Below are 24,396 nucleotides of genomic sequence, written 5' to 3'. Positions count from 1 at the left end.
AAGCTGGGATAAGAACAGTAGAATTACTAGGAAACAGAACTGAGGAATAGAATGTTTAAAAGGGTTTATTGAATTGTTTGATGAAGGCAAACATTTTTTAGTATGCACTGGAACAGCCTACATCTTCAATTTCAACATAGTGGAAGCTGATTACTTTAGGACAGTTCCTGGGTCTACCCTTTTTCTACATGTACATGGTCCACTTGCAGTATAAAAATCAAATTAACTTGGAGCACATAGTCCACAGAGCTGCATTCCTTTATTTGGAGTAATTGATTTGGTCATCTAAAAAGCATGGTCACTCATCTAAGATCTCTTCATCCAGATTGATATCTGTGGTATCAATATCTTCCAGATCCAAGTTATCCAAGTCATCTTCCAAATCCAGCAGTGTCTAGGAAAAGACAAGACTAGATTAAGGGGACACTAATATGGTTACATGTTGGCCAGCTTATGTGATCTATGATTCTGTGTGATGTATTTGCACACCCTGCAAAGCACCAGTGATAAGGTCAGCTGTAGAGAAAAGCTGCTTTTTTGGTAAAAGAGCATCTCGCAGAGTCACAACTTTGTACCACGTTCTGGCCAACTGCATTGGGACTTCACCCCTCTGCTCCTTGTAAACCCACAGGGCTGTAGGAACTGCTCTACGTTACTGTGTACAGTTTTACATACAACAGGAAGGGATCCACACACCATCCTGTCCCAAGCTTTCTGGGTCTATTAATTTCCAGTAGCTTGGTTTAATCGCATTATTAGTTGAAGTCTTCAACACAAAATTTAGTGCTAACCCTTCATAAAAAAAATTAATACATATTTCAGTACCTTTTGATCTCTTGTTGGAAGTATATCAGAATTCTGCAAAACTGTCTTTATCCCTTCTTGTTTGGGAGTTGGAACTGGTTCTTCAGCCTTTTTCTAATGAAAAAGAGATTCCTTAAGTTCTTTTGAATTTAAATTCTTGCAACAAAAGTAAACAGAAGATATTTTATCTCTCTCTATTTCCAGTAGCTTGGTTTAATCGCATTATTAGTTCAAGTCTTCAACACAAAATTTAGTGCTAACCCTTCATAAAAAAAATTAATACATATTTCAGTACCTTTTGATCTCTTGTTGGAAGTATATCAGAATTCTGCAAAACTGTCTTTATCCCTTCTGGTTTGGGAGTTGGAACTGGTTCTTCAGCCTTTTTCTAATGAAAAAGAGATTCCTTAAGTTCTTTTGAATTTAAATTATTTCAACAAAAGTAAACAGAAGATATTTAATCTCTCTCCCCCAATGGTTCTTTCAGGGTTTCCCTCTAATTCCTGAGCCACATCTTCACAGCCAGTGTTCTAGTCCTCACTCTGCTGGAGACTGATTCACCCTCCAGTTTATTTAAAACAGTTGCTGATGGAACTGATACTTTCTGAAGGCTGTTTTCACTGTATTGGTTAATTTCAAATACTGAAGTGCTGTTAGTAAGAGGTTTTCAAAGTCCTCAGCAGGAAAGAAATGAGGTTACTTGAGATGGTCACAGAAGTTTTGGCAAGTCCTGTTGTCTATAAGCCCTGGAACAGTTTAACACTCATACTTCCTCACTGCTTCACAAGTTTTATATTGAGATAATTCATCAGCTAATATCATTACTGAAGCAGTGGTACTGCTCTGTTAATCACATTTAGATTAATTACGTAATTATCTCCTACAAAACTTCCCTTATTCAGTCTCAGTTGCAAGAAACAATTGTTATTGAAGGAATTCTATGCAATCATTAACTGAATGCAAAGATACACTTCTAACAGCAGTCTTGGTTCCAGTTTCTAATGCAAGCTACTTCTAATTTATTTAGGTAACTTTTGCAATACTATTCCTTTCTTTTCTTTAACACAAGCTTGATTTTGCTTTAATGATACTTGCTTTAATACACAAGAAACAAATAGTCACTAAAGCTACTTGAAAGTAAGGTAAATTCTCTGAACTCTAAACAAAGTTTTGTAGTGCATCTACAAGGAAAAAAACAGGCAGAATGGGGAGTTGTGACGTGTTTCTCCCTCACTTTCCACTGCAGTTATTTAGAAGTTTATAGCCTCAAATATCTGTGCCAACGTCACTGTCTTTAAGAAACTCTCATGTTCCAATTTTCATGTTGAAATGTAAAGTGTATTTGACATAAGAATTAGAAGTTGTCGTCTCCTGTTTAACCTCTGAAAAGCATTTTAAGTTTCATTTCTATCTGTATGCTTCTTATATTGAAGTTGTGTTTTCTGCATAATAGTTGGACAACTAAGGTGGTAAAAAAATAAATCACTTTGAGTTACTTCAGATATTGATTAGAACATGATTTCAGATAATTGAGCAGGATTCCTCATCAATTAGTTATAGACTAGTCTTATTCCACTAACATGCACACTAGCAAGGAATATAAAACATTTTTAATTAGTGTGATATGCACAAGTTTCCACATTCCAACTACTGAGCTTTTAGAAATGTAGCAGCAGTTGAGGCAGTGTCCATATGTGCAACTGATATTGGTTTTCTGTAGGATGGATTTCTTGGTAAGACCCTACCATTGCTCACATTAACAAAAGATGAACCAAGAGAAGTAACCACACAAAAGAAGTAATTTCACAGTCAATAAGTCATTAGTAGTTACAGAAGTAGATTAAGAAGAGTCTGAGGAAGAACATGGAACTCAGCTGCACTGCTTACACTGTTGGGCCAGTCAGAGTAATTAATCTGTCCATGATTGTGAAATACCATCCAGAGCAGATGTTCCCACACAACAGCACAGCTGCCTTAGAGTTCATCATTTAGTGGTAACACTGACCTGAGGTGCTGTTACTCCAGAAGGCTCAAAGCCTTTTGCTTCTTCAAGTAAGTTTCTTTCTTCATTTGGCTAAGTAAAAAAACAAAAACACCAAAACAGATGTTCATTAAATGTTTAAGTGGTTGCACTGACTTTTTTAAAGCTGAATTTACACAGCACCAAATGTTTTTATTCTAGAGACAATCAGAGCTCCCAGTGACTTACAGTGACAAGAGGATATTCCCTGGCTGGCCGCAAGTCAGCGAGACTTTGTTTAACATATTCTTCAGCAACAAAAGCTTCCTTTAATCCAGGGAAAAGATTTTCATATTCTGTAGGATCAGCAAGGGACTCAGCAGCTTTTTGGTTGACTTTAGAGAGATTCTCCCTCCACAGTTTAACAACCCTGGAGATGCAAACCATCCCTGTTAGATACAGCTGATTTCAACACCACTCTCCATGCTCTGCATATGCTTTGAAGTTACCTTGAAACTTGGCTTGGCAAATATGTCCGTGCAAGAAAAGCAGCTTCTGGGAGACGCCCGGTTTTAATCAGGAGTTCCAAACATGAATCAAGCCTAAAATATTATAAAATGAGATTTTAACCAGTGAATTTAATAAAGAAAATATTTTGTATTGGATTAGTTGTTTATTCTATTAAAATGCTTTCATTTCAGATTTTTAAAATAGTAGCCATCATGAAATAGAATCAGATTTTCTGAAAAGGTTTTGTATTGGATTAGTTGTTTATTCTATTACATTAAAGTGCTTTCATTTCAGATTTTAAAAATAGTAGCCATCAAGAAATAGAATCAGATTTTCTGTAAAGACACACACCACAATCTTTCTCCATGAAGTTTTAAGTGAACCATTGTTAACCACGTGAAGAACCTGAGGTTCTTTGCATTTCTGGAAGCAGAACAGAACCACCTGAATCTCTTGCTTGCTACTTACTTTCCCTGCAGGAAGTAGCTCATAAATGCAACGTTGTTCTTGCCGTCTTTTTCTGCTCCTTCAGCTAACTTATTCACCATGTTAGCATTCCCCGACGCCGTTGCCAGCAGCAGCAGCCCTCCGTAGTCTTGGGCATGGTGGAGACACTCCTGGGCTAAGCCAAACTGGCACTTACTAATGGCAAGCTCAGCAAGCTGCTTCCATTTCTGTTCCGACTAATGGCACAAAAAGGGGAGAGGAAGGGAAAGAAAACCCAAAATGTAACCCTCATTCTTGAACAGCTTTTAAAGATTTTCAAAGCGTTCAAAAGGAAAATATAAGTTTACTTGTGAAGGTACTATATCCCATCATTACACTTGTCTTCCCTTTGAGATACTGTGATTACTGCAGCTTCACAGCACAACACAGGGAGTGTTATATGCAGACCATGACACAGCTATACCATCACATCAAATAAACAGTTTTCCATTAAAGGTGGAGGGAGGAGGTAGAAATAACTTTGGAAATTTAAACAGTAACAGTCTCTTAAAGAAAGCTCTCAAGTTAACCTTCAGAATGAAAAAAAAGTATTTGTGTCTGGAACTAAGTTCACATTCCTTATCACTAACTTCATTACTGTACAACAGGAACCATGAGATCAGCTCTCTGAATAATGGCTATGGGACACATCACTGCCTGTCAGTCTTCCTACTGCATCAGTCGAAGTTTGCCAAGGCTGGAACAAAGGCCCAGCCAGAGGCTTCAGTCCTGTGAAGTTTGCCAAGGCTGGAACAAAGGCCCAGAGGCTTCAGTCCTGCCATTCCTCCTCACTCTTAAATACTGGAGATTAAGGCTTGGTTCCATTTCTTTATTCTCCAGGAGTTTCTGTAGCTTTCCAAGTAGAAAAACATTCTTTTATCCCAGTCTCACAGCTTAGATTGCTTTGCATAACAGGCAGAAGAGCTTCATCAAGGAAGTTGGAGGCATTTATATAGTGTTCAGAGAACTGTACTGCATCCCCACATCACTGCCTTTTCTTACAGGGCCTCTCAGATTTACACCAATACTCTGAATTAGTATGAACCACCAAAATTATATGTTTACCTCTGCTTCCACTGCAAGCTGATACGCTATTTTTAATTCTCCAAGTTGAAGAGCAAGTTCAAAACGGTGCTCTGGATCTGTAGATACTGCAAGAGCTTGCTGTTTGAAGCCCTAAAATAAAAAAAACCAAAACACTGGAAGTAAGACTGTGATCCGCCAGGACAAAGAGCATTCTAGATGCTCTAACAAAAATCCTCTGAACAGAAGGTTATGGTATTCTCAAATAAATACGGATAATTAACAAGAACTTATGCTTACAGATAACATAACTGGGTTTTGCTTAGAAATAGCATTCTAGATGCTCTAACAAAAATCCTCTAAGCAGAAGGTTATGGTATTCTCAAATAAACACAGATAAGTAACAAGAATTTATGCTTACAGATAACATAACTGGGTTTTGCTTAGAAATGTAAATTTAGAAATGTGAATAAATTGATTAAGTTTTTGATAACTAAGAAGTAGTTTTCTTGCCTGTTTTTCAAGAAAATGTGCAACTCTGGTTCTCTGTTCTTTTGGAATTGTGGGAAGAACTTTGTCAGCCATACTGAAATCTCTTCTCATCACAGCGGTTTGATATTCAAGCACTGAGACCAGCAAAGAGTAGCTAACAATGTTTAGCTCCTTATCACCCAAATACAGTCGGTTGTCCTTAGGGATATAACCCAAGAGATACATTGTCCTGAAACAAAACAAAGAATATTCATCTTGAATAGATCCACCACCAAACAGCCTATAAAACCCACTCCAATAGGTCTTAACAGTGGCAAGAATAGAATAGATCCACCACCAAACAGCCTATAAAAACCAGTCCAACGGTCTTAATGGTGGCAAGAATGCTCACATGAAAGATTCCACTTTTACAATATGTACACTTTCACATAATGCTGTTTATTCCCTCCAAGATTACACTACTGCCTCAGAACATACATTAGCATTATATGTAAGAAAAAGCAGTAATGGCAGCAAGCAGGTGACAAGGTGAACCTTGTCCTAACTTCACTGAAAGAACCTTTAATGCTTGATCATAACCCAGTGGAAGAACTTACCTGTCTAAATGGGCAATAGTGACAATTTCTCCTCCAACGTAGTAGTTGAGTCTGTTCACAGAACTGGTGTAAATAAAGCAGTCCCCTACCCACAAGCCTGTTTTCACAATCTCCTGAATCTCACCAAGAACCTGCAAATTAAGTTAGATTTAATTAGATATATAAAAAGGTACTTTCAGGTATCAGTAAGACTATTACATTTTCAAATTAAATTTGATATTCTACACTTAATAGTTGGGCAAGTTGCAAAAATAAGTTTAGATACATATTGGAAGTACTTAAATAATGCTTTTAGTTTTACAGAAATCCTGTAACATAAGAAATGTCTCCTTAATTTCTAAATAAACCGATCAGAAATCTAGGAGACAAGCACCAAACTAAACCTTAAGAAAGACAATTAACTAAACGTTAATCAAAGACAACCTTCCTTGTGAAATTTTTGTTTCTGCCATTTCACAGCATGAGGATTTTTCCCCCCCACCTTGTTCTCAGACCTCAATAAACATTTCAAAACTTGAAAGTTTTGCAGAAAAACTTTAAACTACATAAACATGGCATTCAAACGTGTTTCAAAAATGACCTCTATAACTCTGTGAGAAGAGTAAAGTATGAAGAGAAATGCAAGCATCAAGGTCTGTCATGCTGGGATTCAAACAGGGATGCTCTCCCCAGGGAAGCCAAATAAAATGGTTAGCAGTGTTCCTCAGACAGATGGATACTGTGTGGTACTCAGTGTTCTGGAAACTAGAATGTAATAGGACTATGATAAGGACTTAATTTGCTATACTCTGGGAAGACTTGCTTCCACAATCTCTAATCCTATTCCATTTTTAAAATAGAAGGTACCTCAAAAGCATCTTCAATTCCGTCTTCAGTGACACCTTCATGTGTTTCTTGAGCTGCTGCAACTTTCTCTGACAGGTATTTCAGAATGAAGAAGGACTCTTCCGTAGCAATGCAGACAAGCTCACCCGAGTCAGACCAGAAGATCTGTATCATCAGAATCAATAAAGGCATTGTTTTAGAGACCCCAGGGTAAGTAAGGAGGATGTATAAATTAACATTAGAAAATACTAATTCCAACAGAAGCTTTATGACCTGAGAAGCCAACACATACAGGGAATGTTTTCCCCTTCTGCTACAAGATTGAGATTAATTTATGAAGTTATTACTTTATAATTGACAGCTTGGCTTTATTCAAGAAAATCAGTAGTCTAGTAAAATTAAGTCAGTAAATACAGACAGGGAAATATCTTCAGTCCCATCCAGAAACTTACGTGTTTGGGCTGAATTTCAATTCTGCGAATCAATTCTGTGTTTTCCCAATCATAGAATGCCAGACCATTAACAGATCTGACCCCCAACAGGAAGCCACCGTAGATGCCTGCAAGACAATAAAGGTGGAAGAAATCCACACTGCGCAAAAAATGTGCTAACATACCTATTTTAAAACTAAACATTTACCTTCTGCTCCAAAATCAGGTTTGAATGACTTCTTCTCTTTGAAATTTTTAAATATCTTTACAACACTGTTGCTCTCCCTGATGGCGTATCTAAATAGAGATGGCATTGTAAAAATTATTCAGGTTCCTAGGTAGAAAACGACTAAAATCATAGGCTGCTACAAAACAACTGCATTTGATTGATTGATATCTTCAAAAATTAGTGGAGTGCTACAAATGGAAAATTTTAAAGCAGGACAGTTACTGCAAAGTTAATTATCCACACAGGTTTTAGTCTTCAGGCCAGTTTACTGTTTGTACAGCCGGAAAACTAGCAGCAGTAAATTTAAATTAATACAAGGAGAAAAAATATGTCCAACACTTACTCTGAAGAATCGTGTGCCCACACAAACTCCTGTGCCGAACCAAAGCTCTTGTTTCTCAAAGCCATAGCTGTGTAGATGATGTATTCACCATCACCACACACCACTACAAACCTAGAGCAGGAGAAAGATGCATTTGTCAGATACCTGCGTCCAGTTCAATAGGCATGATCAAGCACACAAATGATCAAAAAGTTAAAGGCCTCTAGTTTAATACATTCATTGCAAATGCAGACAGAATAAGAGAGCTTTGTACATGCCAGAATTCCACAGAAATGGATTTCTCTCTGCATGGTGTTGCTAGCTATTTGCTAATCCCCCTTTCTTCTGGTCTCCACTAAGCTGGTCTTGCACCTTTTATCTCCTCACCTTTTTTTAATTTAGCTCATCTGTTACCAAGACCCAATTCAAGATAAGTGATAAAATGATCTGGTTTGCTGCTATTACCTTATACATTTTATTTGCATACTTCCTCCCCTACCTAGAACGTCCAACTTGTCGGTTTAAGCTGCGAGCTCTTTCAGGAAGCACATCTATTACTCTGATTTTACAGTGCCTGGCTCTAATACATCTGTTCTCCACAGGCTCTCACCATCAGCACACACACACAATTAATTTTTTTCATTCAGAAAGCTTTCCAATATGAAATTAAAAAAAAAAAAAAGATATCAGAAACGTTTAAGTATTTTGTTCTACAATCTATTACCGTCCATTAGGGTTGTGCTGAATTGTCTGAGGATAGATTTCACAGCTCCCCATATCCTTTACAGCCAGCGGCAATCTTTCTCCATCTTTGATTTCGGCATCTCCCATAGCTTTCAAGTTAGCCTGTTGGACTTCCGAGTGTTTAGCCCAAATGATTTTTCCATTTGCATCCATGGACATGGCAGGTTCTTCACGACCAAGCTAGGAAGTGTAGCGTAAGAATTTAGCAGATGGAAAAAAGACATACTTGATTTTCTTTTCAGTTGAACGTTATCTAGTGAAATACCCTGGCTCTATCTAAAAATGCTAATTAAAATGCCAATTTTTCAGTATTTTACATATTATCACAGAATCAGAAATTAGTTGCTCTGTGCACAGGACAGTAGTGAATCACCATTTCTCATTTAAAATCATTAATTGTACCTTAACAATAATGCTGCCTTCATCATATCCCAAAGCCACGTTATTGGATCCTCTTAAACTGGCCACACACCACACTCTCTCCATCCCATAGTTGAGGGTACTCTCCAGGCGGTAAGTGCTCGAATGCCAAATGCGCACAGTTCCTAGAGGGGAAAAAAAGAAATGAATTCATGCCTTGTGTCTCTTCTCTCAGCACGAGGGCAGAAGGTGTGTAGCCACACCACAAGAAGAGTTCTCCCATAAGCTCTTCCCCTGTCTTTTATATATCAGAAAAAACCAAAATTACCATCTTCTGAGCCTGTGATAATGATGGGCAATTCAGGATGGAAGCTGACACAGGACACATTTTGAGCATGCCCTTCCAGTGTTTGTACACATGTTTTATTCTGAAAAGAAAAGATGAGTCAGAAGTACAGATACAGATAATAAACACATTGCTACATTTTTACCTTGATTTCTTAAAAGAACATCTCCCCCCAAAACCAAAATTTATCTCAAAATGTATTTCTCTACATTTCTTCCAGCAACTTTTATTTCCAAAATTCTCAAACAACATAAGACATATTAAAAGCTATGATTGTATTGAGTCAATTCCTCCTCCCCTGAAGAAAATATTTATTTTCTTTGATGTAGTTGCTGTCCTCTATTTTCAGATGGGTTTCTGCCTAGGTGATGTGCTTTCTCAGAGTGAGGTAGCATAGATTAAATCAAGACAGAAAGCTAAGTTCACTACAAAAAAAAATTAGAGCAAAACATCTTTCTGAACCTAATTACAGGTGAAGACAGATCTAATACTGTCTTTGTTGAGAATGTTTATTTGGACAATTGTGAAAGAAAAGTCTACTCCGATTGAGGTAACTAAGATTAGAGTAGGGAACTGATGTATACAACTGTCCACAGGGGCAAAATTTTAAGCACAGTTACGTAACAGTGATTACTGCAGTCCATACTTAAATTTTAACACCACCAGCTTTAACTTCTGAGCTTGGATTTACCCTAGGGCAGTATGTTTTAACAATGTGAGAGTACTAGCTAAGAAATTTTATCTTGTCCTTCTGACCATTCATAAACTTGTACGCAGGAAGAATTTATGAGTTTTACTTTCCAGAAACAGTCCCTGGATTATATCTCTCTTTTTCTCCTGTAGAGCATTTAAATGAGTTGACTCATGACCCCTGCAAGCTGTCAAGTACAAACGCATATGTGTGTGAGCATACAGCCATGTGTCTGGGTAAACGTACACAGGAAAAGGAGAGCGGAAAGGGAATAAAGAAAAAAATTGAATGAGAAGTGAAAAGATGGAAAGACTTGGTACATGAAGAATATTTACATTTGAAGATAGGAGAGAATGACTTCAATCCACGAAAAAAAAAAAAGATGTCCAAAAAGCAGGGATTACTAAGTTACAAGAAAAAAAACAATGCTAATAATATAAACACCTCATGTCAAATTTAATTCTACAAATTTACTGAGGTTTTTTAAGTTCACAGCACATTTTCACAAGGTTAACAAAGTTGGGATTTTTTTAATTAAATATTTATTTACATGAAATATTTTCCCCACACTTCCTTTCAACACATACCTGGTAGTCCCAGATCTTAACCAACCGGTCATCTGCACCTGAGATGAGATAGGGCTTGTCTCCTCCACTGTAATAATCAATGCAGTTTACTCCTTTCTCATGGCCTTCCAAAGTAAAGTTGGGTGAAGAAGAGCCAAGCTGCCACACCTTCCCAGGAGAAAAAACACACAACAAAACTCAACAATAAGACAGACAATCAGAAGTGGTTATTAGTCTTTTGCATCCAGGTCAACCTAGTCAAACAGCGTAAGTATTCAAATTCACATTTATAATTCCAAAGTTATGGAATATGAAATTCCAAAGATACATGTTTTTTCTTCAGTGAAAAATTTGAACAACTGCTTATCAAACTACCAGCTTCCCAGCTTGAAACAGAAACAACATGCTAAAACGCGGACATTGTTCTGAGGTGTGAGCCCGGTGAAATTGGTTTCTTTCATTAATTTGTTTTGTAAGGACATAAGGCCATATAAGACACTGTTTTTAAGAAGAAGTATCTGCTTATTAAATTAAATAGACCTAGACAATGCAATCAACTGTTTCTGCATATATTCTGCATATTCTGTGTCCAGAATTTTATTTTTTCCAGTTACATTAAATGCATGACAAATCTCATGCTAAATGAGGGCTCCAAATGAATCGAGTTGAAGATATACTTCTACTTTCCCATGATCACCACATCAAACCAACATTTATACACACGATATCTGAGAATGTATGAAATCAAAACTGGCTTTTTATAGCCAGTATACTGAAAATTTATAGGGAATGTGAGGAAATCTCACTGCTCAGATGGCTGTAGATCTCTAGATCTTCATGTTTAGTAATAGTTTCACAACAAATAAACCTCATCAGAGCCTACCATGAGAAGGTTGAAGGCACTTTGGAAACAATTCAAGTGATAGACAACCAAGGACAAGAAAATAATGGGAGAAATGCCTTTAGTGGCTTTTTGTTTGGTTGTCTTTTTAAATACACACAAACTTTACCCACTATATATGTGTGTATATATATACATATGTATGTAAGTTTCAATTCTCCCAAACTACTCATTGACAGTATGATTACACCTTCCCAGTATTTCTGTATAACCCAGATGGAAATGCAGCACTTTAAATTTAGAGAACCACATTTCAATAATTAGAGGAGACAGGTAATCTTGTAAGTTCAGTGAATTACTTAGTAGATGTACAGTAACTTGACAAATGCTCAGGTCTTTATGTAATAAAAATTCTATTACTGCACCCACTTTTAAGAATTCTGACCCACTGTCCGTACAGTATTAGTGAATTCTGTATTCTGTCTGATAATTACCTAACGACCACCCACCCCCAAATACAGTTTATCTACCTTGATTGTCCTGTCCAAAGAGGCGCTGGCAAACTGATTATTGTCTTTTGGGTTTATGACAATCTGCATGACATAATGGGTGTGTCCTTCAAACACCTGAGAACAAGACCATTTTTTATCCCAGTCCCAGAGTTTAATAAGCATGTCATCTGAAAAACAAAACAAAACAAAAACTCAGTTAGTTTAACATTCTCATACCTACCTTCTTAAACTAGATAATTCTTATTAACTTCAAGTTAAAGGCTCATTCATCCCTTCTCCTTCAAAGGAGGAATTGCTAATACTTGTGATATTTTTCATGTCTAACATTACTGGTGCTTCTGCAAGGAAGGGACCTCAAATTTATCAAAAAGACTGTCCAGCAAAATGGTCATAAAAACTGAAAAAAATAAGTTTGCCCAGCTCAGCTAAATATTCTGTTCAAACCACACACCTGTCTTAAAAAGGGATATTAAGAATTTATATTAAGGTATTGTATTATTAATCTTAAAATACTGGGCAGATAGGAAGGAAATGGACCTGTGCTTTCTTCTGTAGCATCTAGTCTGATGACCACTAAGGAACAGGCAGAGACAACCAAGCTGGCTTCCCAGTACCTTTACTTCAGGTGCAAGCCCATTACCTCCAACAGCAAAACAGAGAAATAGACCGTACTTCTGACTCCAAGGCTCTCTGCATTCCTGCAGAGCTCTGACTGCACTGAGGTTTACAGGAATGAAAAGGACAGAGGAGCACAATGTAGATGTTCTTGGACCAGATCTGTTGGGATTCTGTGATCTTCCAATGCTGAGTAACATAGGTCACCCCAAATAACAGATCTCAGCAGTATTTTGGGAAAAACAAATGAATGTTATCTGTTGCGTCTAGTCAGGTTGCCAGCGGAAAACATACTCCAAACCATTTTTTTTGCTTTTTTTTTTAAAAAAAAGCGGAAAACATACTCCAAACCATTTTTTTTTGCCATTTTTTTAAAAAAACCAGAATTTTAGTGTGGCAAACTCAAACAACAGCTAATTAAAACATATATGAACTTTTCCTCTGGCAGGTATTAAGCAACAAGGTTTTTTGGTCTTCTCTGACAAGAACATCAGCTATTATATTTTAAATTGCAAATACAGTTGATAGTCCATTAAAAACATGAATGCACATGGCAAAGAAATAACATGACATGGCAACTGTCATGTTGGCTACTTCCACAAGGATTCCTGTTTCAGTAGAAAAAGGGAAAAAAAAACATACAATCCCTCAGTGGACAGAAAACAGAAGCCTAACAATAGCTGGTTAACAAATATAAAAATATACCAAAGAACTCTTACCGCTGCTTGTCAGTATGAAGGGCTGTGTGGGATGCACAGCAATGCAACGAATGTAATCTGAATGTGCTTCAAACATGTGAACTCTTTCCAAGGTGTTATAATTAAAAACTCTTATTTGCATGTCATCCTGCGAAAGAGAGGAAAAGCAACCATTAAAATGGGACTCTGTGTATAGTACACCTTATATTTAATGCAGAATAGCTGGAAGTGTTCAAGGCCAGGTTGGATGGGGCTTTGAGCAACCTGGTCTAGTGGGAGGTGTCTCTGCCCAGGGCAGGGGGGTTGATGATCTTTAAGGTCCCTTCCAACTCTAACCATTCTATGATTCCCATACAGCTGTCTGAACTCCTGTGTTGCCAAAGAGGCAGGGTTGCACTTACATGAAAACCATGCCCACTTGAAATAACTGGGTCACAGCAGCATAAGATGACAAAATGACAAGAATTTTTTCTACTCTGTGTACAGTGCAGTAGATCAGAAAAAAAAAACTGAGACAAAAAATTTTAGGCAATCTAAACAAAAAACACTCATTCCATCAAGAAAAATGTGTTACCAAGATTAGAATAACACTATTCCTCTCAAAGAAGTAGACTCACTGTATAAAAAAAAGAGCATTTTTCTTGAAATTAACAAAACTCTAAAAAAAATATTTTTAATATAACCAAGAACAAAAGTAGAAAGCAACTCTTAAGTTATCTTACTCAGGACAGTCAATAGTTTCATCTTACTTAAAGTAGTACTGCTAATATTTAGTCAAAATTGGGTGCTGAGTGTGTTCCAGTTGACAGTAAAAGCTGAATCTAGATCTGCCTTGCATGACATACAGGATTAGCCACCATATTAGGTTGCTCTCCTTTGAGATGAAAAGTTTAAATTTCTAAGCTTAATAAAAGCAGAAAATTTCTGGGAAACTGTAGTGAAATATTCCTTTCTCTTCTACAAGTTCATATCAAGCATACTATTAGGTGATGTGGAAAGTAATGGCATGAAAATAAATTACAGCACTAGCACTGCATATGGAAATCACAAGAAGAAGATAACTTACAGCTCCTGTAACAACCCAATTCTTTCTTGCCACAAATTTGGCAGCTCTCACTGGTAGGTCACATACTTCAAAAGTCTTCACCAGAGTCTAAAAATAAAAATAAGAAGTTTATAGCAGTGGATAAAATACCAATTTGGAAATCAGCTTTTTATCTTTTTCTTAACAGTGTCCAGTACACTGTCTTTGGCAACTCTCCAAAGAATCCTAAGACACTACATGTACACTTTCTTAAAGGAACACACCTGTCCAAGAAGGGAAAATACTTGCTCATTCTGTTATCACCACCTTTATGTTCTCCCTTCATGCTTAACCCCAGCCCCCACAAATATTTTTGGAGCTGCTGCCCAATTTCAACTGTACTTGGATAGACAAGTAGAAGGCTAATGGTTCCTACAACATTCAAAAATACAGATGGCAGGTAAAAGATAGAGGTATCCCATGTCTCAGAAGGAAAGGGATTAGTTTGCAAGAAATACACAAAGGAGACCATTCTTTAAAAATAAATTTATAGGAAATGAAACACCATTAAAGTTACAGCTTAAGATATTCCTTTTCTGTTATTATAGTGACTTTTCTAAATACGACGGGGAGAATACAGTCAATTAGTGCAGTAACTTAAGATTCTTCTTGTGTATCTACTATTGAAAAATAGAGATTGTACATCTGTCAGTTATGAAGATTTCATAATAAGGGAAAACAAAAATCATCACCTGGGTTTCATGGTTCCAAACACAGACACTGCCATTGTAAAGGCTGGCCAACATCCATGGTTCTGTGGGATGCAAGTCTACGCTCTTCACCCGGTCAGACCGAGCTGTTAGCTTCCGTTTTATATCAAGTCGGAGAGGCTAGAGAGGAAAAGAGTTGAGAATATAAAGTTATTCAATGTAACTGGCCCAGGAATATGATGGAAGAAGGAAATTGAAAGTTAAACCTTAAAATGAAAAGGAATCAATCCTGCTTGTCATGCAGACAGAAAGCTACTATTTTATATCCATCTGCTTGTTTTTGTAGGGGTTTCTGGAAACATCAGGTCTCTACCAATGGCAATGGGTCCATTTAATTTAACTGTATGAAATTCAAAATTTTTTCATACTGTAAAAAGTATCTCCAGCACAGCAAAAATTTAAAAAATGCACTGCACATCTTCCTGGTGTCCCTGAACTACTAAACCAAAGCAAAGAGAATTTGCTTCTAATACAAATGATAGAAAATGAATGTCCCTACTATTTCACTTGAAAGAACGGTGGAGAAGCCAGTTATCACAATGGAACCCAACAACATTTGCCCACTATAAGTTTGTTTCCTTTCACAATTCCAACATTACTTTTTAGAATGGAACACTATATTGCAAAAACTGAGAGAAAGAAAAAGTTTAGGTCTTTCTCTTATAAAGAGGACTTTGACCTTCTACTTTCATCACTGGCAATATAAATCCATAGTATTTAAAAGGCATGAAGTATAGCAAAGTGATTTTCTAAAATGTTTGAGGCATTATAGATTCTTTTAGACACTCAAAGACTGCTAAGCTCACTTAATGGTGCTGACATTTTATCTCAGAGAGCATAATTCCTCATATCTGATCACAGAACACTGTATACGTTTTCTAGCAGAATAAAACTAATACAACCTGCAGTTATATATGTTAGACACCATAAGGAGAAAAAAAAAAACCACAGCTATCATATAGTACATATACCTTATGGACATGACATCTGATGGCAGAGAATGAATCGCGGAATCACAAATTGGAAGGGACCTCTAGAGATCATCTAGTCCAACTGCCCTGCTAAAGCAGGTTGCCCAGAGCACATCACTCAGGAGTGCATCCAGGTGGGTCTTGAAAACCTCCAGGGGGTTTCAAGGGGGGACTCCACACCCTCCCTGGGCAGCCTGTTCCAGGGCTCTGGCACCCTCTCCAGCAAGAAGTTTTTCCTCATATTTGAATGAAACTTCCCATGTTCCAGCTTGAGCCCATTGCCCCTCGTTCTGTCACTAGAAACCACTGAAAACAGTCCAGCTCGACTATCCTCCAACCCACCCTTTTGATCATCCTGCCATAAATACTAGAGAGGTAGACAATACAATTGCACACGATCCTGTGTTTGTCCTTGGAACTGCTCTTAACTGCTGCTAAGGACTAGGCTATGGCTGATCCAAGGGGTTAACTGCAACGCAAGCTCAAACACTTTGACAACTGCGAGCTCTGTTCCACGAATTACCCCACAACCCCACACTGGTGACGCAGCCCAAGGGACCTGCTCCACGGTCGCAAGCATAATGATGCCAGGGGGGCTTTCAAGCGCTTTTTTCTGCTTTTAACTTCAATTACAGAATAACAGCCCCACCTGTGCAGGCAGCGCGGGCGCAGGGAAGCCCGAGTCAAGCAAGAAGACCCCGCACAGGCTTATCCCTGACTTGCCCTCCCCTCAGCCAAACCCCACCGCCTCAGGCAGGGCCCCAAGGCCTCCGAGCCCGGCGGCTGCTCAGCCCCTCGCTCCTGCGCGGCCTCTGGCAACCCTCCTGCACCGGGGGCTTGCGCGCTCGCCCGCCCCCGCCGCAGCCGGCCGCTAACGGCCGCAGCCCCCCAACGCTCCCCGCCGGGTCGTCTTCCGACCCGGGCCGGCCCTCCGCGCTCCCCGGGCCGGCGGCAAGCCCCGTTGGCGGAGCGTCCGCCGGACTCACCATGGCTGCGCGTCGCCCCGACGGCTGAGGTGGCTCCGCGCCCCGGGCGTTGCCCCTCGTTCTGTCACTAGAAACCACTGAAAACAGTCCAGCTCGACTATCCTCCAACCCACCCTTTTGATCATCCTGCCATAAATACTAGAGAGGTAGACAATACAATTGCACACGATCCTGTGTTTGTCCTTGGAACTGCTCTTAACTGCTGCTAAGGACTAGGCTATGGCTGATCCAAGGGGTTAACTGCAACGCAAGCTCAAACACTTTGACAACTGCGAGCTCTGTTCCACGAATTACCCCACAACCCCACACTGGTGACGCAGCCCAAGGGACCTGCTCCACGGTCGCAAGCATAATGATGCCAGGGGGGCTTTCAAGCGCTTTTTTCTGCTTTTAACTTCAATTACAGAATAACAGCCCCACCTGTGCAGGCAGCGCGGGCGCAGGGAAGCCCGAGTCAAGCAAGAAGACCCCGCACAGGCTTATCCCTGACTTGCCCTCCCCTCAGCCAAACCCCACCGCCTCAGGCAGGGCCCCAAGGCCTCCGAGCCCGGCGGCTGCTCAGCCCCTCGCTCCTGCGCGGCCTCTGGCAACCCTCCTGCACCGGGGGCTTGCGCGCTCGGCCGGCCCCGCCGCAGCCGGCCGCTAACGGCCGCAGCCCCCCAACGCTCCCCGCCGGGCCGTCTTCCGACCCGGGCCGGTCCCCCGCGCTCCCCGGGCCGGCGGCAAGCCCCGTTGGCGGAGCGTCCGCCGGACTCACCATGGCTGCGCGTCGCCCCGACGGCTGAGGTGGCTCCGCGCCCCGGGCGGCTCCGACCCTCCGACGTGGAGCTTCCGCACCCGCGCGCTCTCGCGAGAGCGGCGCGAGCTTTCCCGGCTGCTCGCGAGAGAGAGAGAGAGCGAAAGCCAGACCCCTGTGGGATGCCGGGATATGTAGTCGGCAGCGCCTGGGCCGCTTCTCGCGAGGCAGGCTGGGAGTTGTAGTTGCCGCGCGCGGGAGCGCGCGCCACCTCACCTCAGGGCGTCTGTAATGCCCGTAATGGCCATTGGCGTGAGGTGTGGCCCTCGCTATACCCTGCCAAGATCTTTTGTGTGGCCATGGACCTCTCAGGTAGCTGCTGCTGCTGCTGCTGCTGCTGCTGCTGCTGATGATGATGATGATGATGATGATGATGATGATGATGATGATGGTGGAGAGTTACCAGGCTCTGCCAGGTTGTGGGCGAGCTGGGGAAGAGAAGGGTCCTCTGGTCCCTTTGGCCTGCTCGGTGTGGTATCTCAGTGTGCGTAATGGCAGCTTTGGTCAGAGGGACCAAGTCCTCAGTGGTGAGTGTGGCAGGGCCCTGAAGCAAGCCCCTGGAAGGAGCCCAGCTTGCCTCTCTTACACGACAAGAAAAATGCAAGTCTGGTCTGTCCCTCAGACCTTGTAGATGTGAAAGGCTGTGACGCATCGTCGTGCTTTAGCCAACAACTAAGCTTGCTCACTCTCCCCGCCTAGGTGTGATGGGGGAGAGAACTGGAAGAGTAAAAGTGAGAAAACTCATGGGTTGAGATAAAGACAGTTTAAGGGGTAGAGCAAAAGCTGCACATGCAAGCAAAGCAAAACAAGGAATTTATTCACTGCTTCCCATCAGCAGATGGGTGTTCAGCCATCTCCAGGAAAGCAGGGCTCTATCACGTGTAACATTTACTTGGGAAGATAAACACCACTGCTCCGAATGTTTTTCCCTTCCTTCTTCCCCCAGGTTTATATACTGAGCATGACGTCATATGGCATGGAATAGTCCTTTGGTCAGTTGGGGGCAGCTGTCTCTGCTGTGTTCCCTCCCAGCTTCTTGTGCACTCCCAGCCTGCTCGCTGGTGGGGCAGTGTGAGGAGCAGGAAAGGCCTTGATTCTATGAAAGCACTGTTCAGCAATAGCAAAAACATCTTTGTATGATCGACACTGTTTCCAGCACAAATCCAAAACTTAGCCCCAAGCCAGCTACTATGAAGAAAATGAAATCTATCCCAGTCAAAATCAGCAAACACATTTCTCTCCTCTTAATCTTTTTGTCAACTAAAGCTACAGATACTACAATTCCAAGCAGCTTCTTGTGGAAACATCATGAGGAATGTGAGATTTTGGGAAGTACCGAAGCACAAGGAACCACTGTTGAGAAATTTTCTCCTAGCATTGTTGCCAGATTGAAGTTTAATTAAAAATTGCAATCCCCACATTATATGAGGGAGAAGAATAACATGGAAGATATTTATATTCATTGGGATTTAGTTAAAAAAATTCTCCTTTTGATACAAGTGTTCACCTGGGGAATAGGAACAGCGAGTGCTCTACCCTGCAACACAGTAAGAAGGATTACATTGCACTGGAGTGTTTACAGTTTGAAGGACATAAAGAAACAAAAGGGTGACAGAGAGATTACTTCAAATCTTGTTATTTTCACTCCAAGAGAGCAAAGACAGAAAAGACAGATACTTAAAATTCAACAAACACAAGCCTGATGACAATAAATGAGGAGAGAAATGCCTGAAGCCAGAAAAGGGGCACAATGTTGTGAACTGTTATGGGTGAGTTTAGACTTTCAGCTTTTTTTGTGGCTTTCTTTTCACTTTCGTTTCATTATATTAATGATTGTGGAATAATGCTTGAAACACTTTAGTACAGAATTTCAGGATGTAGAACCTGGATAAGCTTGTTTAAAAGTAATGATTTGAGTAAAATTTTGAGTCTAATTCATGATTTTTAGACAGCTGAGGTGGAACACTGAAAGAACAGGCTGGAACACTGAATGAAGAAATGTAGGGGAAGGAGACCCATAGAGAATATAGGTAGTGGAGGATGAACAGTACATAGTGTATCTTTTTCCTTGAAAAACTCAAAAGATCCTGCGCAAAGAGAGATGAGAGTGTTACAGGGGAGTCAAAGACAGCAAGGAAGGTAAATGAAAGATGAAGGAATCGAGCTTGTTAGTCAAGAAAATAACAGCAGGGAAAGGAAGAAATTACTTTGCTGTTAGCTTCTCCTGGGAAGTTGTAATAATAGAAAAGCTATAGTGCAGAAAAGAGGCACAGGGTATAAGGTAAGGCTGACCTTATAGTGGAGAGAAGCAATGAAATAAGGCAATGAAATGAAGAGTAAGAACACACGTGATAAATGTGAGGGTGTCAGTTCTGAGTCATGAAGACCATGATCCACAAATTACTGGATATTAAATGGGTATATGCAGAGGAAAAATTATTATGTATTTGTTTTCCTTTCACATTCTTTCCTATATATCCTGTAGTAGCCACAGTTTCACCTGGGGTTACGTACAATGTAGCGGGAACCACACGGAGTCTCTAAGAAGACTTTCAATACAGACATTAAATAAGAACAAAATCTCTAGTTTGTGTTCTTTTATGTGACCCAACAGCTGGTCTTCTGCCTATTTACTGAAAGATGTTTTTCAGGTAAAAACCCCCAACAAAATGTTTCTTCCAGAGTAGCAGACCAGAGAACACTTTGCTTCTTGTGGGCATTGCCCCGTTCTGAAGTTCCTCATTGCCCCTTTCCTACGCCTGCCTGCTTGGCTGTGCCGTAGCACTTGCTGTAGTTTATCTGGAGCAACACACATTCATGCTGGGCATTTGGCTATTTCTACCTGGGCCTGAAAAAAATCCTAGCATTTTCTTTACCTTGGAGGAAGGATCCAAACTTGATTTTGCCTGTCTCCTGTTACTTTTGTGGCTACTTGACATCTTTAAAACCATAGACAGGGAAAAGAGGGAGGAAGAATGATGTAGGGCAAATGAAGAGATGGCTACAGATCAGTAGAGTGCAATCATAGGCCTTGCTTCCTTAAGAAACCAAAATAAAGCTGTATAGAATATTTACGATGCAATGCCTAGTACCGCTCTACAGCTGCCTTGTTAGAAATACAAACGTCATTTCTGTAAAGTGTGGATATATGTGTGCAATGAGATGTATAATAAAGGAACTGGTAATACAGTGTTGCAGGACATATTTCCTGTAGGTGCAAAGCTACTTTTAAATCTCTTGAACATCCTCAACAAAACGCATTAAAAACGAACCTTTTTTATTACAAAAAAAAATAATGTTCTAAACAACTGACCAGCTAAGTGTTAGTGGTTGAAGCAATTGCATTCTGACACATTAAATTTTGCAAAACTAAAAAATGGACTGGAGTTCTGTGATAGAAGAATCCTACACATTTTTATTGTTGGTGCTTAAGTTAGAAACACAGCAGCTATAATGGGATTGCAACAAGAGATACAACAGTCATAAGGAGGAAGCAACTATGGTACTGTTTCAGCAACTATGGTACTGGTAATTTCTTCTTTACAAGGCTTTTGCTTCTCAGGAGAGCCAATACATTCAACCTTACTTTTCTTAGATTTCAGCTTACTTCCTTTTGGCTATGAAATTATTGGCAAGTTTTGAATTTGTATGACAATAAAAAGTTTTCTGGAAGCAGGATAGAGCATTTTAAGATAAAAAATACCACAATATCATTCTTTTAAAGAAAAAGGTTAAAATAGTTTGGTATACCCATCACAAGCACCTATAGTTTATCCTCAGTGTACCAAATGAATTTTAACAGAGAAGGCAAGGCTAACAATAAAGCAGGTCCCCTCTCAGGTAAAGACTAGAGGTCTGGAAATAAGAGCTATACACATATGGCTCATTCCATAAGCTTAGAAATTCATATTCAGGCAAAAATCTAACAGATGCTGTTGGCTAGGTCCATACCTAGTGTAATAAATATAGTGTGTGCTGCTGCTTGTTGCAGTAGGCAGCGCAGGCCTGAGGGTCCAGTATATCTTTGCCTTGAGTGTTCTACGAAGGGCACCCCCACTGTTATGTAAATTCTTTGTTTCTCCAGACTTCAGCCATTGCTTATTTGCTTTATGGGGATATATGGCACCTCCCAGGATCACTGCATTTTACTTTGAGTCTCAGTTTGCCAGCTTCTCTGAGCTTGACTAACTTTATTATCTTGAGGTAGTATTATGGATGGCTTACTAATTCCGTAAGTGTTCTGTGAGTTATCTAGTAACCTGAATTACTGTATTATTCTCATTAGATCCTTCCCTTTAGAATATACAGAGACTTTTATAAATTTAAGTCAACTCTATAGTATTGTAAAGTGTTTATTTCATATGCAAAAGTAATGTGAAGTGCTGTTCATTGCCAGGAGTTAATACTTGCAGTGCAGTGAACTGAGGTAAAACTCATTGCAGCCTTAACTTGGAAGATGGTAAAGATTGATGGAACACAGTGGGTTTAAAGAAAAGATGTTATTAACATGTAGGTGGCAGAGCTGTGCGGCAAAACACACTGTAAATCTGTATTAAAAGCTCCCTTGAACTGGTAGTATTTCACTTTGTTGCAAATCAGGGATACGGCAGTGTTGTGGAAGGCAGTTTGTCTCTTTCAGTCTGAGGTGCCCAGCCTTAGTCTCTTCTCACTCTCTTAGAAACATACTAGCCTTAGATGCAATACCCTTCTCACTCTCTTAGAAACATACTAGCCTTGGAGGCAATACTCATATGCAGAGATCAGAGTATTAAACTCACTAGGATAGCGAGGAATTAAAATGCCAGTAAAGAAATCAGAACTTTTAGCAGAACACTCAAAACCGTAGAATTCATATCAGAAAAAAATAATCCCATCCTCTCCAAAACCTGCAACCTGCCACTAGCAGCCTGGTGGTGAATAAACTGATAGTTTTAAGAAATGGTTGTTGCTTCAAATACAACCATATATGTGGCGCATACAGAGAAAATAGATGGTACAGGATGTAAAGAATGGATCAGAAGTTTTGTATTGGAAGTTACCTAAAATAATATTACCTGACACCTTCATTACAAGCTTGCCTTTTAAACTTATAATTCTGCCAAACTTCAGCTGTGTGTGTTTAGATTTTTTTTTTATATTGGATGTCTTAATCTGAAAAAGGGACCTATGCCAGCTTGTATTTTCAAGTTTCAGTAGAAAGATTTAGTTATTTTTTAAAAAAGTATTAAGGGAGCATAAAATACCATTTTCTTTAAAATCAGGAACACGATAATCATCAATATTTTTAGCAGCATCTGATAGGGACTTAATTGTAGCAGAAAATATAAGATAAAATATTAATTATGGTAGCACAGTAAATTCCTGACATGCTAATAAATAGGAGAGAGATGTCCATAAATGGGGAACTCTGAGAAAAAAAAAGGTTATCAATGAGAGTGAATAAAGACTCCAGTTCTTACCCTCTTGTGCTACAGCTTCTTTGAGTACTTTTGATTCATTAGATAAATACTATCTTTATGTCACTTATTTAGTCACTTAGCAGGAATGATCTTGATTGGCCTGCCAGTGCTTCTGATTTATTAACACTTGCTTCTTCACGTTTTATTTTCTGGAGGCCATAGTCACAATTTTGGCATGATTCCACTTCCATTAAGATCAGCAGCAAAAGGGCAGGCCTTGAAACCACAGAAGTGGTTTAGAACGTAGCAGCATGTATCCTCCCAGGTATTCCAAGTTTAGAGCATATAATTTATTTTTTATCAGATTTACAATGCCTTCTACTGTGGCTGAATGTTGGTATTAATGTAGTTTTATTGAGTTTTGAGGCTTAAGATAAACTTATTCCATTTTCTCTGCTCTTCTTTAAGCCTATTTGTCAAACTATTTCTAAGATCTGATTCAGCGAGCAGTTTGCCATGAAGATAGTCTTGAGATAACATGAAATAGAAAACTTAGACTATTATTTCTTCTTGTCTGAGGAATATTGGTCCAATAGCTACTTACAAATTTCTATAGTGATATTCATGATTTCAGGACAAAAATATTCATTTATTATCATGTTTTACTGCTATCATATATTATTAACTTATCACTGCTGACCACAGAGTTGAAGTGTGCTTGGGAAATGATTCAGCATAGGGTTTTCCATAAACTTGCAAAAAAATTTGTTAAACATATTGCCAATCATCAGAATGACCTGTTGCCAGCACTCTGGAAAACTGAAAAGACCGCATTTCTTTTCTAGTGACATTAGACAAGACTGGCACAGAGTTATTTTTTATCCAGGCATAAAGCGGTGATAAAAGGAAGTTTAAGAACAGCTGTATGGATGCTGAGTTGATGTGAAAGGTTAGTGGCCAGACTTTGATAATTGACTATAGTTTGTGAATGAACAAAGCTGTTTGTTTTCTCTTGGTCAGATGGGTTTGTTTTTCCCAGATGCAGAGATGAGGTTTCAGCCCCTGGTCTAACATCTGCATATAGAATACACATAACAATACAGAAACAAACTGTCAAAACACATTGAGTCAGAATGAACTGAACAGCATTAATATCTAAATATTCTACATTAGTATCTGTTTCAAAGGAACAGTCATGATGTTAAAACTACTTTTATGGGATTGCAAGGATGTAAGACATTATCTTTCAGTTGTATATTTTCTCAACAAAAAGAAGGAAATGGAGGTTAAAGGGGAACTCTCATTCTTGTTACTAAGATGCTATTGCTTAGGCATTCATCCCACATGACCTAATGGTCTGCTATGAGCAGTCTTTTGTTTCATAGTTTGATAGCAGTGT

The 24,396-nt window shown here is 39.5% G+C and overlaps 1 protein-coding gene across 3 annotated transcripts; it reads right to left on the bottom strand.

The window, feature by feature from the left end:
• Positions 1-40: 40 nt before the first annotated feature.
• Positions 41-17,664, bottom strand: COPB2 (coatomer protein complex subunit beta 2 (beta prime)). 3 transcript variants are annotated; one of them, XM_014960659.1, is made up of 22 exons: positions 17,560-17,664; positions 14,828-14,965; positions 14,118-14,204; positions 13,073-13,199; positions 11,757-11,905; positions 10,407-10,553; positions 9,111-9,210; positions 8,825-8,967; positions 8,403-8,602; positions 7,700-7,810; positions 7,336-7,424; positions 7,149-7,255; positions 6,718-6,861; positions 5,872-6,002; positions 5,297-5,504; positions 4,826-4,936; positions 3,743-3,957; positions 3,274-3,366; positions 3,014-3,194; positions 2,810-2,878; positions 826-918; positions 41-394 (listed from the first exon to the last, which is right to left on the bottom strand). In XM_014960659.1, exons 1-22 carry the CDS (start codon positions 17,560-17,562, stop codon positions 299-301), a joined length of 2,742 nt encoding a protein of 913 aa, XP_014816145.1. In that variant the 5' UTR covers positions 17,563-17,664; the 3' UTR covers positions 41-298. The 3 variants fall into 3 exon arrangements, 1 of the variants encoding a protein (XP_014816145.1); XR_001414011.1 differs by lacking the exon at positions 826-918 and having other exon boundaries at positions 1,100-2,878; XR_001414012.1 differs by lacking the exons at positions 826-918; positions 17,560-17,664 and adding an exon at positions 16,803-16,846 and having other exon boundaries at positions 1,100-2,878.
• Between the last annotated feature and the right edge of the window lie 6,732 nt (positions 17,665-24,396).

This window comes from Calidris pugnax, unplaced genomic scaffold (genome assembly GCF_001431845.1).
Source record: "Calidris pugnax isolate Ruff unplaced genomic scaffold, ASM143184v1 scaffold398, whole genome shotgun sequence".
Classification (NCBI taxonomy): domain Eukaryota; kingdom Metazoa; phylum Chordata; class Aves; order Charadriiformes; family Scolopacidae; genus Calidris; species Calidris pugnax.
This window is presented reverse-complemented; position numbering and strand designations above follow the sequence as displayed.